General features: G+C 34.0%; 1 protein-coding gene across 1 annotated transcript in view; it reads right to left on the reverse strand.

Moving 5' to 3' along the window:
- Window positions 1-16,080, reverse strand: part of ZUP1 (zinc finger containing ubiquitin peptidase 1) — a 28,333-nt gene that overhangs the window by 426 nt on the left and 11,827 nt on the right. The window contains exons 4-9 of the mRNA XM_014866133.3: window positions 15,177-15,298; window positions 13,286-13,454; window positions 8,514-8,702; window positions 8,052-8,217; window positions 4,212-4,363; window positions 2,922-3,142 (exon numbers count right to left, since the gene is read on the reverse strand). Coding sequence (XP_014721619.1) covers window positions 2,922-3,142; window positions 4,212-4,363; window positions 8,052-8,217; window positions 8,514-8,702; window positions 13,286-13,454; window positions 15,177-15,298 — 1,019 coding nt within the window. The remainder of the gene's footprint in view (window positions 1-2,921; window positions 3,143-4,211; window positions 4,364-8,051; window positions 8,218-8,513; window positions 8,703-13,285; window positions 13,455-15,176; window positions 15,299-16,080) is intronic.

Raw genomic sequence — 16,080 nt, forward strand, 5'->3', positions numbered from 1 at the left:
CCAAGTCACTATAAAATTAAAAGAAAATTCCAAATAAGGACAACACAGAAAAAAGTAAAAAGAAAATGTCACTTTTTATGAAATAGAGTCAAAAGTAAAAATGCCGGCTCAAAGTCAGAGATAGCTAGCTAAAAACAGAGGGAAGCAGAGACAGACAGACTTAGAGCTATGAGCAGAGAATCTTTAAGAGAATTATCTCCTTCATTATGGCCTTAAAAATATCACTTTAAAAATCTTTTAAATGTTGTGCCATTTTCACAACTTGAGTTACAAATCAAGGCATATTATAATACCAAGCTAAGTTAAGACAAAGTTAAGAGTACAAGGATTACCCAACGGAAAACAAAGGATGCAGTTATGTAATTTAACTGCCACATATCAATATGTGAAAAGAATTAAAGAACAGGGCCATTAAATAGATTTATATTTATTATTTAGGAGATATTTTGTAAAATAAATCCTTTCACCTAAACAAGTGTTCCAGCATCTAAAACAGAGTGTGGAATTAGTAGACACTCAAAATATATTTATGGCAGAAACGTCTTAGAGTAATTATAAGACAATTGTAAGGATAAAAAAAATTTTTTTTGAAAATTGATTGCTCTCCTTGAATAACAGAAGCACGATAATTAAAATATTATAATTAATTTTAAGTTCAAATATGAAGAACAAGAGCTAGCCTAGCAGCATAATGGTTAAGTTCATGTGCTCCACTTTGGCGGCCCACAGTTTGCCAGTTCTGATCCTGGGCATGGACCTACACACTGCTCATCAAGCCCTGTGGTGGCGGCATCTCACATACAAAACAGACGAAGACTGGCACAGATGTCAGCTCAGCAATAATCTTCCTGAAGCAAAAAGAGAAAGACTGGCAACAGATGTTAGCTCAGGGCCAATCTTCCTCACCAAAAAAATAAATAAATAAATAAAAATTATGAAGAATGAAATGTAAACTGCAGTTATAAATATCTATATTTTGAGATACTTGAAAAGACCAAACTTGTTCCGAAATGCCTACAATTAAATTGTAGTCATAACTTAGTAAGAAAAAGACATTTTAAATATGAGCTATAAAAACAAACATGAAATAAAAGTAAAATCATTATTTTGCCCTTGTTTAAAGCTTCAGATTTCTATCCGACCATATGCAGATCAATCAGTACAACAATATTTGCTGAATTCCTACAATGTATAACAAAGCACTATTGAGAAGGACAGAGTAACTATAAGACACAGATGATAAAAAAAAGGCAAAACAAAAGGCTTGAAAGCAATATGCAAAAACAATGCTATGTTAAATTGGTTAAGATTAATTTTCTTCATTTTTCACAATAATATCCTATATTTTCAACAATAAATGTGATATTGTTCACACAAAAGCTTAGCAAACATGAAACTATGAGACTTTGTATCTTCACAAAAGAAGCAATACAGGGCAGGGCTCTGGATATAAATTGCCTGAATCGGAATCCTAACTCTGTTACTTAGTAGCTGTGTGACTTTAAGAATACAACAACTTCTCTGAGTCTAGGCATCTTTGTCTGTAAAAAGGGAATAACAGTGCCTACTTCACAGGGCAGTTGTATAGATTAAATTAGTTAACAATATGTAAAGTGCTTAGGATAGAACCTAGGATAAAGTAAGCATTATACAAGTGTTACTTTTATTAATATTACAATTACAAATCATTTATTATTATTATTATGCCTTCTCTACAAATCATTTATTATTATTATTATGCCTTCTCTATCTGGCAGTATTGTACATTGTCAGCCAAGTTCTGATTCTTATGGTTAAAGACACAACTACTCTCCATGACTCAAAAAAACCCAGAACAGTAGTAAATGCACATTTTCAGTATTCTAACACCATCAAGGTCTCAGTTTCCAAAACTAGAAAGCAGAGCTAACTAAAATGTTTCAGGTACACTCCATGACAATATTTAACCCCACTTACGCTCTCAAAAGTTATCTGTATGTTCATGAATAAGCATCTTGGTATTTTATAATAATTAAAATTAACCTCTAACTTTATCCAACTAAATTAATGATAGGGTGAAAAAAGATGAATGTAATTTTGGTATTTAAGTCATTCCAAAGAAATTTTTTAGGGTATCATAATAAATTGAAGAAACTTGTAAACAATGTTTGCCTTTATATCTCACGTTGTGAGGCTGAAAAGATTACTCTTGCTCTAATTTCTCATTTCAAACAATTTTAGTCCTTTCTCCCATGATCCTGCTATTCTTCACAAATGCTCCTCTCTAGTCTTCCATCTCTTCTCTCTTTATACAGAAACAAATCAGTGTGAAGTACTCTAATAGCGACTTTTTCTCTAATATTCTGAGAACTGTGCATTTTCTAGACTTTATATGCCACCACACAGCTTCAGTTTATACCAAGTGAGGGTTTTCAACTCCTAGAAATTTTTCTATAATGTACCACTCATCACTTAACTGCAAAAGATAAAGAGACAACTGTACTGAAGTTGAATTCTAGAACTGTATTTATCCAATAAGCCCAAGCGCATAATATAGAGTTTCAGGAATCACAAGAATCACATTTAATAAACAATAATTACAAGACCAGTATGAGTTAGGTCTCCTTGGATTAAGCTAAGTTTTCTTACCTTCTATGTTACCATTTTTCATCACTCACCTGATATTAAAAATTAAATTATATGGAATTAAATATTTTTATGAAGCTCTGAGTAAAGTAGTTGAAAGTCATCAGGTACCATTTGAAATTCAAAGATGTCTATTCCAGAAATTAAATGGCATCAAAAACAAAGTATCTTTGCCTACTTAGTGATATTGAATGAGGTATTAGGAGATACAAAGGGATAACATCAATTTTAACTAAAAGTTTTCAACTCTGAAGTTCAACCTGTTCAAGCTTCACATGATAGATTTAGATACTTACAACTTTCTCCTCTGAAGAAAGAACACCCTCTACTGCCACTATCTGGTATTGCTTATGTTTTAAATTGCCCACAAATTTCCGAAGTTGCTTGAGACTGCTAGCCTCCATGTCTTGCTTTAATAGTTTCTGCATTTCTCGAGAAGGACATCCAGGATCAAATATCAATAAACATAATGTTCGGTTTTTCCTCTCTTCAATTCCAACAACTGTCCGACTATGACCTATCAAAAAAATAACGCTGTATATATATATGTGTGTCATATACATCTATCTATAGCTATACATACAGATGTAAGTTAGTATATATATACACACATATACACACCATCTACTCTCTCTTTGTATATAGTGCATGTGCATATGTGTGTTCAGAATATAAACAGAGTCAGTCCTTCTGACATGTAGGCACCTGAGCTCTCTCACCCCTAAGACACAGGAGTTTAGTTCTACTTCCTAACCTTCAGTTCCCTTTTGTTCAATTTTAGTTTTCTAAAGTCTTCATTACAAAAAATTTTACTTCTAGTGTGCCATATATTTTAGTTTTTCTTTCCTAATACCTTGATCCTTCTTAAACAAATTATCTCAAATGAAAGGATTTGAAATTCACCTACTGTAGAACAAAAACTCTCATGGTTCCAAAAGGTAAACAAAATTAAATTTACATATACTAAAATTTCAATTGGGAGCGCTTAACCTTTATAGTTTATCTTCCTAAACAATGATATTCCTAACATATACTTGCCCTTATTCCTGTCAATCCAAATCACCCATTCAACAAAATTTATCAAATATCCATGTGCCAGGCACTATTACAGGCTGTTAGTGATACAGAAGCAAAATAAACAAACATTCCTGCCTTCACAGAGCTTATATTTGAATGGGAAGAAATACTTGCTGGTAAGTAAGCGAAGTATACATTATGTTAGATAAAGAAAAATAAAGCAGGGAAGAGGGATAGAAAATGCCAGTGGTGGAGGGTGGGATAATGAGATGAGATTTTAAATAAAGTGGTCAGGGAAGGCCTCGCTGAAGTGACATATGGGTAAAGACCTGAAAAAAGTAAGGGATGAATAATAAAGGAAGAGTGGCTCAGGCAGCCTTGAAGATGCCAGGGATTATCATCCTTCATTACCCAAGAACGTGCTATAATGACAATATAGGTTTGAACATCAGACAAACTAATGTCACAATACTTCCCAGCTCCCCATTATCAGAACCTTAACCTGTCCTAAAGCTAAAGCCAATTAGCTGTCTTCGAAGTTACACCGAGCATCTATGAGTCACACTAACCTTGATGCTGAAGATAGATAGGAGGCTTAGATGTACACACGACTTTTGGACCCCCTTCCCTCTCTGAAGAATAATAGTTCAATATCCATTCAAATAAGCGAGGGTGTGTACCCAAAGGACCAGTTGCCTTATGAAAATCAACAATGTGGCACCTATAAAAAATTGACAAAATAGATGAGAGAATATTTTTAAAAATACTTTCATCAATGAAGTTATCAAATACAAAAAATTCTAAGTTTAGAACTCGCTTCATCTCATCATTATTTTCCTAAGAAGAAAGAAAACAAAATAATTTTATTATTTATCTGGAAAATTGACATTTTATGAGGAAATAATTATTTAAATAACTTCACAATATGGCTGATGACTGATCTCAAACTTACATTTTCTGACATATAAAATCTGCATAAGGGGCTGGCCCAGTGGCACAGTGGTTTAGTTCGTGTACTCTGCTTCAGTGGCCTGGGGTTCACAGGCTTGGATCCTGGCATAGACCTAGCACTGCTCATCAAGCCATGCTGTGGGGTCATCCCACATAAAATAGAGGAAGGTTGGCACAGATGTTAGCTCAGTCACAATCTTCCCCAAGCAAAAAGAAGATTGGCAACAGATGTTAGCTCAGGGCAAATCTTCCTCACAAAATAAATAAAGAAATAAATAAAAATAGTATCTCCATCAATAGTAAATGAAGACCATACTTGATTTTTAAAAGTCATCTACATATAAACTGAGACACACCTTTATTCTAAGTTGTCTAAACCTGATGACCAATTAGAAGCCAGCTTCTATTTTTAATTCCTCAACAGCCATTCAAGTCTATCAAAAATATCCTGCACATTTTCCCTGTCAGCTGTCTCAAATTCCACTAACAGACAAGAAAAGAATGCCTGTAACGATCATAGAAAAACCTGTATGTACCTCTATCGACACATATACCTATCCCCTATTTGGCACCAGACCATGGTGGTACTCTTTCCTCAAGAGGAAGTCAATGTTGAATAAACAAAATTCTTTTAATCAGAAGCATTCTTTACACTTCTGAACAACTATTTTTAAAAGGTCAAGTATAAGCAAAGCAATTAAAAACTTTATTTTCACTTTAAAATATACCACAGATATCCTGTCTTTGTCTCTCTTGGCAATAAAATCTCCAAATACACCCAAATTGTAATGGTTGCTATCTTTAGCCTCAGCAAGTTTAATGTTGATAACTTTCAACTTATTAATGAGTTTTAAGTGTTGAAATGAACTTCTGGATAAATTGTTAAAAAGCAGGAACAGTGTTTTTTGGTTAGCAGTTGACTGCATGTTTAGATTTAGAATCTGAATAGCACCCTACAGAGAATAATTCATAGAGAGTGAAAGGAAGATACTTAACTAGTAAACACATTCAGGGTATAATAATAAAAAAGGTTTACTAAAAGACTAAATTTCAAGTATCACGAAAAAAACTGGATATATCAGGTATTTTAGATGAAAATTTTCCTTAATTAAAAATTATTTAAAAGCTCAGAACATGATATAGTACATATAATCTAAAGGTGTGAACAGATTGCAAAAAGAAGAAAGAAATTTAGAGGGCATTAAAACAGTCCTTTCAATTTAAATAATCAAGAAATTTACTATATACACCTTAGTTTTTCAACTTAAAATTTAAGAAGCATTTTACCTCTGAATCTAATCAATTAATATGGTAGAAATGATGTAAAATACTAAAGATGAAAATGATTTAAACACCCAAGGACAAAGAGAACGAGGGCAGACAAGAAATGGCCACACATTTTTTGAAAATGGAAAGCAAGAGAGAGGAAACAAAAGCGAATGCAAAGAAACGGAGACAACTGTCTTGCACCCCAAGAGAGGTTGGAAGCTTAGAGGTACAAGGTACTGGCAGGAGTAGCAGTAGAGCTAAAAATATGAGATTAATGGAAAGTTTGCATAAAGAAGGCAAACCACTCCTTCAATGCCCCCTCCACCAATGCAGGAGCTGTAGGCAGGTGAGTGGAGAACTCCTCTGAATGGCCTCTGAGAAAAGCTCTCTCTATACTGATATTTCAGAGTCCCCAGTCAAATAGCCAGCTTCCACCTAAGACTCCTTAAATGAAGTGTGCTAACCCGTAAGCTCCATGAGGTCCAATCCTACAGGACCTCCGATCTGCTTTTTGGTAGCTCATTCCTCACTCTAGGAAAAGACAACTAAGGATGCACAGAATTTAGAAGAAAGCCTTCAAAATGGAAAAGACTAAAATAAATAGACGTGAGAACAAATTAACATGGAGGAAACGGAAAAACACAAGAATAGAAAGAAACAAAACGTTGGAAAAAAACTTTGCAACCATAAAAGACTGTGATGTTATGAAATTACACCTTAAAATTAAAAACACAACTGCTAAAATAAAAATTTCAATAGAGTAGTTGGGAGATAAAGTTGAGTAAATCTAGGCAGGCAAACAAAAAGCAAAGATAAAAAATGAGACAGGACCAATAAACTTATAAAGTCAAAGAAGTCCAATGGCCAAGTAACAGGAGTTCCAGAAAGAAAAAATAAAGAAAATGGAGGGATCATGACTACCAGACAACAACAGTTTTACCTCTGGGCTCTTACTACATGCCAGTCATGGTTCTAAGCACTTTATTATCTCATTTAATTATCACTATAACTCTCTGAAGCAGTTACTACCTACAGGTTCTGTTACCAACGGTGGAACTAGGACATAGACAAGGTAAGTTGCAGAGCTAGCAGAAAAGCTAGGACCAACTGCAGGCAGTCTGACTCCAAAGTCCAAGCTCTTAACTACTATACCAAGACCTGACAACTCACAATTTCAAATTTGAAAGGAAAAACAAATGCCAAACACAGTGAATCAAAGCCCGACATCCCACAGTGAAACCTCATAATATCAGGGCTAAGAAAAGATACAAAAAACTTCCAGAGAAAATAAACAAGTTACACATAAAGGAATGAAAATCATATGGCATCTTAACCTTCTCAGAAGTAATACTAATTGCTACAAGTCAACAGAGTAAAAACTTAATTTGATCTGAAAATGATTTTGAATTTAGAATAAGATAGCCTCCTAAACTATCATTTAAGTAGTAAGGACTAGGCATCCTTTCTTAGGAAGCTAATGAAAGAAGTTTTTTGAAGCAAAATAGAGTAATCCAAAAAAAGAGTAAAAACATAGAATGCAGGAAAACTCCAGGCTCCAATTCAAAAAAACAGTGAAGAAATGCTATGTGATTACAGCTGTGGAGGAGACCTAGAAATAATCCAGACTGGAGCAAAAAGGGCAGATGGCTTCAAGAAGGAGGTGTCCAGGGATATGGAATATCTCAGATTACATGGCAAGGGAGTATCTGAAAAAGACTTGAGACCATGATGCAGTCAAACAGTAAACAGGAAAAGGAAAGGTAATTCTTAACTCGAGGGAAATTCTAAAAAGCTTTTCAGGAGAGGAAATAAAATCAGCAATAAATAACATTTACACAGTCATGATGTAAACTCTGACTTTAACTTAATAAAACCTGAGATTTAATTGTATTAGAAGAATTGAGGGTGAACAGGTAGGAGGTATAAGGGTAATGCAATAGACGATGTCTCAAACTAATAAACCAAGAAAAAGCTATCAAAGCAGATTATTTAAAAGCAATGGAAGTGACAGCTGTGTCTGAGAAACAGGACTTTAAAATAGAGAGGGGCATGAGATAGGGGATGAATTGCCGGTTTTCATTATAATCCTTTCAGTGCTACTTAAATCTTAGTTTTTAACTGTCTCTGACAAAAACAACAAAACCTTCCAGATATGACAATAACATGAACTTGAGTTTTTAGGTACGTACTTTACCCTTAGGGAGGTCAGAAGTGTATATACTTCACATGCTCCGATCCAGGCCTTTGTTCCCTGTAACCTGTTATTAAGTTGAGAGGCACCCTGAGGATCAAAACCTTCCTTCCACGCATCTTCAATCATAGACTGAATTTTTGGAATGCAAGGAACTGACATACCTAAAATTATACAAGCAAATATGTCACAGGACAGTTACTAAAGTACTAAATGGTATCATTTAGCAGTATGCCATATACTCTGGAGGATCCTACAACACAGTTTTTAAGACGGTTATTCCTGACATCTTCTATCGTATCATTTTCTGTTCCTTCAACCAGAATTCAGATTTTTAATGTAAATATCTACTAAAATACTTCTTCATTAAAGCTATTAATTGTGCCTACTATATATTAATTCATTCCATATCATATGCACTTTATCAGATGATAAGTTCTGAGTATTATATTTCACATACCTTTCAAGCAATCATCATAAACATCATTTTGTAATAATGATGAAAGTAGCATTTGGAAATTTCTGTAACCACATCCCCAACCTTTGTCACCAAAAGATGAATGAAAGTGATCCACCACTGCAGAAAACCACACACGCTTCACATCTGTGGCAGCATTCTGATAGTACCTACAAAGTGCTTCAATAATTCCTAAAGCAGAAAAGAGAGAGAGAAGATTTAGGATTAGTTATCATCTTTCTATGGATGTTTCATATATTTCTCAATATCACTCTCTCCCTCGAGCGCCACATCTGAATCCTTCTTTATCTTTTTACTGGTATAACATTAATTTATGGCCTCTTGTTACTACCATGCAAGTTTCCCAACACTAGCATATTACTTACTACACTGAATTGAAATTGTTTGCATCTTGCATCTCTGCATCTGCAGGGCCCAGCACATAAAAGTACTGTTGGATAAAAGTTCCTCTTGTCTCTCCATCTTATTATACATACTGCTGGACATCACTGTCTTCTGAAGCTCGGTCCTAATCTGCTCCCAATTAAAAAACCTCAATAGCTTTCTATTACCTATGGAATAGTTTTAATCTATGGCATATGAAGCCCACAGCAAGATATCCTCTAACTCACCTGTATTTCAAACCACTCTTCTTGCCTTAATTTTGGCTGTGGCCTAACTGGACACATTAATTTGCCCATGGAGTTTTCATTTCATTTGCTAAGCACTTTTTATATACCTACAGCTATGCTAACACTAAGGATACAAAAGATGAATATGACAATATTCCTTGAAATCTATGGGATCCAGACTATAATAAATGCTATAAAATGGATAAACAAGGTGTTAGGACAGGGTACATCTGACTCTGTCCCTTTCCTCCTTCTAGTACACTCTCCTTATGTTTCCACATCCTACAGATACTCCAAGGATCAAATGCTACTGTCTTCATAGACCTTTTTCCTGATTCCAGAACCCTAAACAAAAAGGTCCTCTTTCTCTGAACACTCACTACATTTATGTGTTGTGCTTCCCAGGCACTAGCCATATTCTTCATGGGCGAATACTACAGTTCTTTGTGTATACTTTACTTACTCTACAGACTGTGAAGCTTTTAGGCAGAGATGTCTTATTTGGATAGCACATACTTTCTCATACAGCATGTGGCACCAAAAAGACAATCACTGAATGCTTTTCACTTGAATGACGGGTATACTATAGGAAAATGGGTTTTTGTCTTTAACAAGGTAGAGTCAATAAACCAAAACAATTAAACAAACCAAGAGTTAGAGCTGTGCCTAGCACCATTATAGACAGAAATATAGATCTTTGTAACTATTTCCAAGGAACTTACAAAGATAAGACTTATAATAAAGAAAAAGAACAATTAAAATTAAATTTACAGGACTGAGTACCAAATGTTGTAGTATGGAATGGGTACTCTAGGAATTCAGAGAAAATAACTGTGGGCTTCAGTATCACAGATTTTCATGACGATGTCAAGATCTGAGAGAGACTCTTAAGAATGAGGGGGGAAACCTCCAAGAAAATAGAAAAGAAAGTAATGTACATTCTAGTATACTTTGGCATACTTATTACTAAGACAAGGGTGCCGCACTGTCTAGGTAACACTATCCTAGCAACCACATCATATAATTGCTTCAATGGGAAAGTTCCTCATAATAAAGTTTACAGGTTTTTCCTCAACTGAGGTGTAACTGACATACAATATATTACTGATAATAAAGTTTTTTATTCCTTAGATCTAAATCTCTTTAGATATTTTACAAGATGAATTTATCTTTTGCTAAATTAAATTTTATTGTTAAAATTATAACAAGTGACTCTTTAAATAACAGCTGCTTCAATTAACAGTTGCATAATTATCAAAAATAAAAGTCTTTGCCACCAAACCAACACTTCTAAATTTCAAGGCAGCTCATAAAAAAGACATAGTATATTATAGGGTAGAGTTCTTTAAGATACATTTATTTTAAATTATATATACACTACTGTATTCTATAGTAACTCTAAAATATATGCACAAATAGAAATTAAAGGATGACATAAATTAAAAAAAATAGACATTCTACTTTCTTCCTGTATACTGAATAAATTATAGTACACATCTGCTGACATGTCCTACCCAACATAGAAACCTTTTTATGTGGAGACCATAAAAGAATTATAAAGGCAGCCTTCAGAAACAGACCCACGGATATATAAAAATATATAACATATGGTATTACAAATAAATGAGAAAAGCATAGATTCACTAAATGGTACTGAGATAAATAAGCAATAAGAACTTAACAAGAAGCATTGTTATAATTAAGGGGGAAAAATAGATCCATGCCTTCTTTATCTTTCTCTCCCTTTCTTTCTCACACACACGTGCACAAATAAATTCCAAGTGGATTAAAAGTCAAAAAACGAAAAGCAAACATAAACATTGAAAGAAAATATAAAGGAATATGTTAATCATCTCAAAGATGGGGGAGTTTCTTAAACAAGACAGGCTACAAATAAAGGGAAAGATTAAGAAATTTGATTATATTCAAACTTAAAACTCTAATTAAAGATATCATATACAAAATTTAAAAGTAAATTATAGACTTGAAGAAACTATATTTGCATCTCATATAATCAACAAAAAATTAGTATCCTGAATACTTAAAGGACTCCCAAATCAATAAGAAAAAGACAAATATCCAACAGAGAATGAAGAAAGGGAATAGATTCCAAGAAACTAACTCAGGAGTAGCCAGGGAAATGTAAATTAAGATATATATTATATCATGCCCTAATAAATGGCAAAAATTAAAAAGTGTCACCACACAAAGTGTGAGTGAGAATACAGTGATGCAAATGTAGATGACGGCCATTTTGGAAAACAATTCCGCAAAAACCTTAACAAAGTTAAAGAGGCAAATGCTCTTTAACCTAGTATTTCCAGTTCTGAATGTAATAGTAGAGAAACTCTTGAAGGAGATCTGTTCATAATTTGTGAAAGTAAAAAACTAGAAACAACCTAAATGTCTGTAAACATGAAAACAGATAAATAACGTACACAATTCATACAAGGAACAACATACAGCAATCAACATGAATGAACTACAGCTATAAGAATCAACATATTTGAGCAAATCAAATTAGAGAATATATAGTATATACCAATTTACATGTAGTTTAAACACAAAGAATATTATATATTACTTTTGGCAAAAGTATTAAAACATATATAAGACTGATAAATACCAAATTCAGGATAATGGTTCCCTTTGTGAAGAGGAGGAAATAGAATCAGAAAGGGGTATACACGTGGTTTAAAATACATATAAAAAGGGGCTGGCCCCGTGGCCGAGTGGTTAAGTTCGCGTGCTCCGCTGCAGGCGGCCCAGGGTTTTGTTGGTTCGAATCCTGGGCACGGACATGGCACTGCTCATCAAACCACGCTGAGGCAGCGTCCCACATGCCACAACTAGAAGAACCCACAACGAGAAATATACAACTTTGTACTTGGGGGCTTTGGGGAGAAAAAGGAAAAAAAAAAAATAAAATCTTTAAAAAAAAAAACCATTTAAAATACATATAAAAGGTTTTACAGCTTTAAAACATTAAGATTCATAAAAGCTGGGGGGTAAGAACAAAGGTGTTTCCATACAATTTTTTTTTACTACACGAACAGATATATTTTTTAAAAATATACAAACAGGAAAAAACGCATTCTTTGGAGCAAGGCACATCTGATTGATTGTGAGTACTAGCTAGGCCAATAACTAGCTATGTAACCTTACCTTGGGAAAGTAATTAAACATCTCTAAGTCACAATTACCTTATCCAGAAAAAATGTAACCGTACACAAGAGAATGTTTGTTTTGAGAATTAAATGATACACTATGTATAAAAGTGTTAGTGTCTAAAACTATACCGAACAATATGGTAGCCACTATCTACACGTGGCTATTAAGCACTTGAAATGTGGCTCGCCCAATTGAGATGTTCTGTAAAATATAAAATACACACTGGATTTTGAAGAATGTACAGATTGCAAAATATCTCATTATTTACTTATTATTTAGTTTTAATATTGATTACATGTTGAAATAATAATGTTATGGACACACGGAGTTTAAAATATTAAAAGTAATTTCATCTGGTCTGTTTTACTTTTGCTAATGTGACTATCAGAAATTTAAAATGATATATGTGGATCACTTATATTTCTGTTTGACAGCATTGGTCTAGAACATGATAAGCCCTCAACAAAAACTTTTCTAGGGGGCCAGCCCTATGGCCAAGTGGTTAAGTTTGCTCATTTCACTTTGGTGGCCCAGGGTTTTGCCAGTTCAGATTCTGGGCACAGACATGGTATCATTCATCAAGCCATGCTGAGGTGGCATCCCACATAGCACAACCAGAAGGACCTACAACTAGAATATATAACTATATACTGGGGAGCTTTAGGGAGAAGAAGAAGAAAAAGGAAGGTTGGCAACAGATGTTAGCTCGGGTGCCCATCTTTTCTAAAAGGTTCATTTTAAAATCTCAAGGAAATTAACACAATATAAAAGTGAATTTTTAAGTGAATTGTTTACTGTAAAAATTGAGATTTAGAAGTTTCAAAAAAACACATTTTTCAAAATTATTAGAACATACAGTCTCACCTAAAACTACATAAACCGTGGATCATGAAAATTAAGCAAAATTCAAATAATTCTGATTACGACTTCAGTGATGTATGGACATCAAAAACATGATTCTGATGTACTCACCAGAAGTTTTTGTCTTTCCATCATCAATACCAATAGCTAGTGATTCCATCATATCAGCTTTTCTTCTATGAAATTCAGATGGATGCATTCTTCCTCTATTTACTTCTATCTCCATATTTCGTAGTTGCTGTTGTTTGTACCCTCCAGAATTATCTAAACCATACTGTCTCTATTGAACATAAAAAAAATGACAATTTTTATGTCCCTTTACCTCAATGATGGAAACTTAACCACAATTTTATTTATTTGGAAATGTATTTTGAAACATGAATTACAGACTTTTATACAAGTCAACTTAAAGACTTTCATGAAAAATAAATCACATGCAAAAAAACTTTGAGTTAATAATAGCCTTTTCTATAAACCACCACCAAAAGACTTGCTTTCCTTGTCGAAGGGAAAGTAGAGAATCCTGTCCTCCTACTAAACGTACTTAAGCAGATGAACTCTGAACATACTGCTGATTTTTTCAAGAAAACTTGTCAGTACTTGTTACTTGGTTCCTGGGTTAGCCTATAAAGGCCTACTTAATTCATAATTCATTTGGGCGACCACTCTACACAGTAAACGAACTATGGTTTTGCACACTGGACAAAGAATCTCAAATAATATGTATAAAACAGACTTTATGGAAAAAGTTTCTGAGATCTAAACAACTAACTTCCAAAGTTATACAACAAACTCCCTTAAATACTGAAAACTTTTTGTATTGATAATGTTCAAAATTACATAAGGCAAAAAAGATTTAAGAAAAGCCAACTTTCTTTTCTCCTCTGAATACTGGTGGGAAAATATTTTGCAAAAATAGCCTGAATTAGATATTCCAAAGAGAGAATTAGATATTCTCACACACAGCCACATGTATGAACACTTTCAAACCTATTCAATTATAAACTCTTTTTATTCACATATTATCCTATTAATACATGGAAAAAGAACATTTGAAAACTCTATGAGCATTATCAGCACAGATGACATCATAGTCCACAGCAAATTAGGACTGAAAAAGTAGAAAAATCCATTAAAAATATAAATGCATTGGGGCCAGCCTGGTGGCGTAGTGGTTAAGTTCATGTACTCCGCTTCAGTGGTCCAGGGTTCACAGGTTCAGATCGCAGGGCAGACCTACACACGACTCATCCAGCCATGTTGTGGTGGCATCTTACATATAAAAATAGAGGAAGATTGGCATAGATGTTAGCTCAAGGACAATCTTCCTCAAGCAAAAAGAGGAAGATTGGCAATAGATGTTAGCTCAGGGCCAATCTTCCTCACACACACAAAAATATATAAAGGCATTAAAAATATAATAGATACTGCCAATTTAGTTCAACAGATACCATCACCTACTTAACATAAATGAAGTCTCAAATATCATCAAAAAGCATTTTCCATTAAAAATGTTTCTTTCTAAATGCATGAATTGCAATCATTAAAAGAATTTAAGACTCAGACAGGAGACAATAATTCTAAGTTTCTCTTTTCAGTATCTATACAAACACAAATTCTGAGTCTCGGTTTCCTAATTTGCCCCATCAACATAACACAGGTTTGAATCTAGGCTTTACCATATAACACTGCCTGATTCTGAGTAAGTAAGCTACTTATGCATTCTTTGTCTCCATTTCTTCATCTGTAAAAAAATAAAAGTCTAAAATAGCTTCTTCATGGAGTTGTGAAGATTTTGAGGATGCTATATAGGAAGTGCTTACCCCAGGACATGACTGGAATAAGTACTTATAAATGGTGGCTCTTATGAACTATAAAATATATATGTAAAAAAAATTTTCTATAATAACAAGGACAAAAATAGGCTGAAGTCTTGACAACACCAATGAAAAATAAGAATGCTACTAAACCAAAATACTATAATTGTTATTCATCTTTGTACCCGCAGCTTCTGAAATTCTTCCATTTCTTGTCTTGATTCTTCAGATCTTCTCTTTCTGTCTTCTTCTTGTTGAAGCTGGTGAGCCAATTCTAGATCTCTAGAACACTGGATTCTATCCATGCCTGTTAGATATTTTTAATCTTTAGAACAAAATAACTATTAAAACAAAAGCTTACTTATTTCATGTTAATACATATTTTCTAAATGGAGCAAATGCTATTATTTTGTCATTTATTCATGACTATGATGTCATGGAAACACTGAGTACGAATCTAGCAGAACTCGAACTGCTTCTGTAAGGGTGTAACCTCCACCTAAATCACTAATATTCACTGAGTGTTTAGGCTGTGACAAGCACTTTTCACTAATTATGTCGTTTGATCCTCCATAACAACCTTAGTAAGTTAGGTATTATCATCTACTGAGGAAACCAGAACTTAGAGAAATTAAATAGCAGCCTTCATTGGTGTTCCTTATTAACACAAATAAGGCAGATTGGTTTCTCAAAGAAATCCAAGGGGGGGGAAGGAAATAATAAAGAGCATAAGATTATATGTCTGCAAAGTACAGGTATTAGATCATAACTTAATTACAGTCTGGCCCCAAACAAACAGTGCAACTTTGCAACATCTTGGCCTGTTTCCTCTCTACCCAGCGTCCTGCAGATCCATTAGTCAGTGGCTCCTGGTCAGCATCTTGTCTCTTAATCTCCCAATTTGATGGTTTAATTATGTATTTGAACATTCTTTCTTTCCTTACAAATCTCTCAGCCTCTATTGCATCTCCCCATTTGGTCCCCACTTCCTTTGTTGCAGATATGCAATCCACAACTGATTTTTCACATACTTCTGAGCCTATCTACAGTGATTTACTCAGACCATATCTTTCTCTCATTACCCACCAT

Source organism: Equus asinus, chromosome 24, assembly GCF_041296235.1.
Source record: "Equus asinus isolate D_3611 breed Donkey chromosome 24, EquAss-T2T_v2, whole genome shotgun sequence".
Classification (NCBI taxonomy): Eukaryota; Metazoa; Chordata; class Mammalia; order Perissodactyla; family Equidae; genus Equus; species Equus asinus.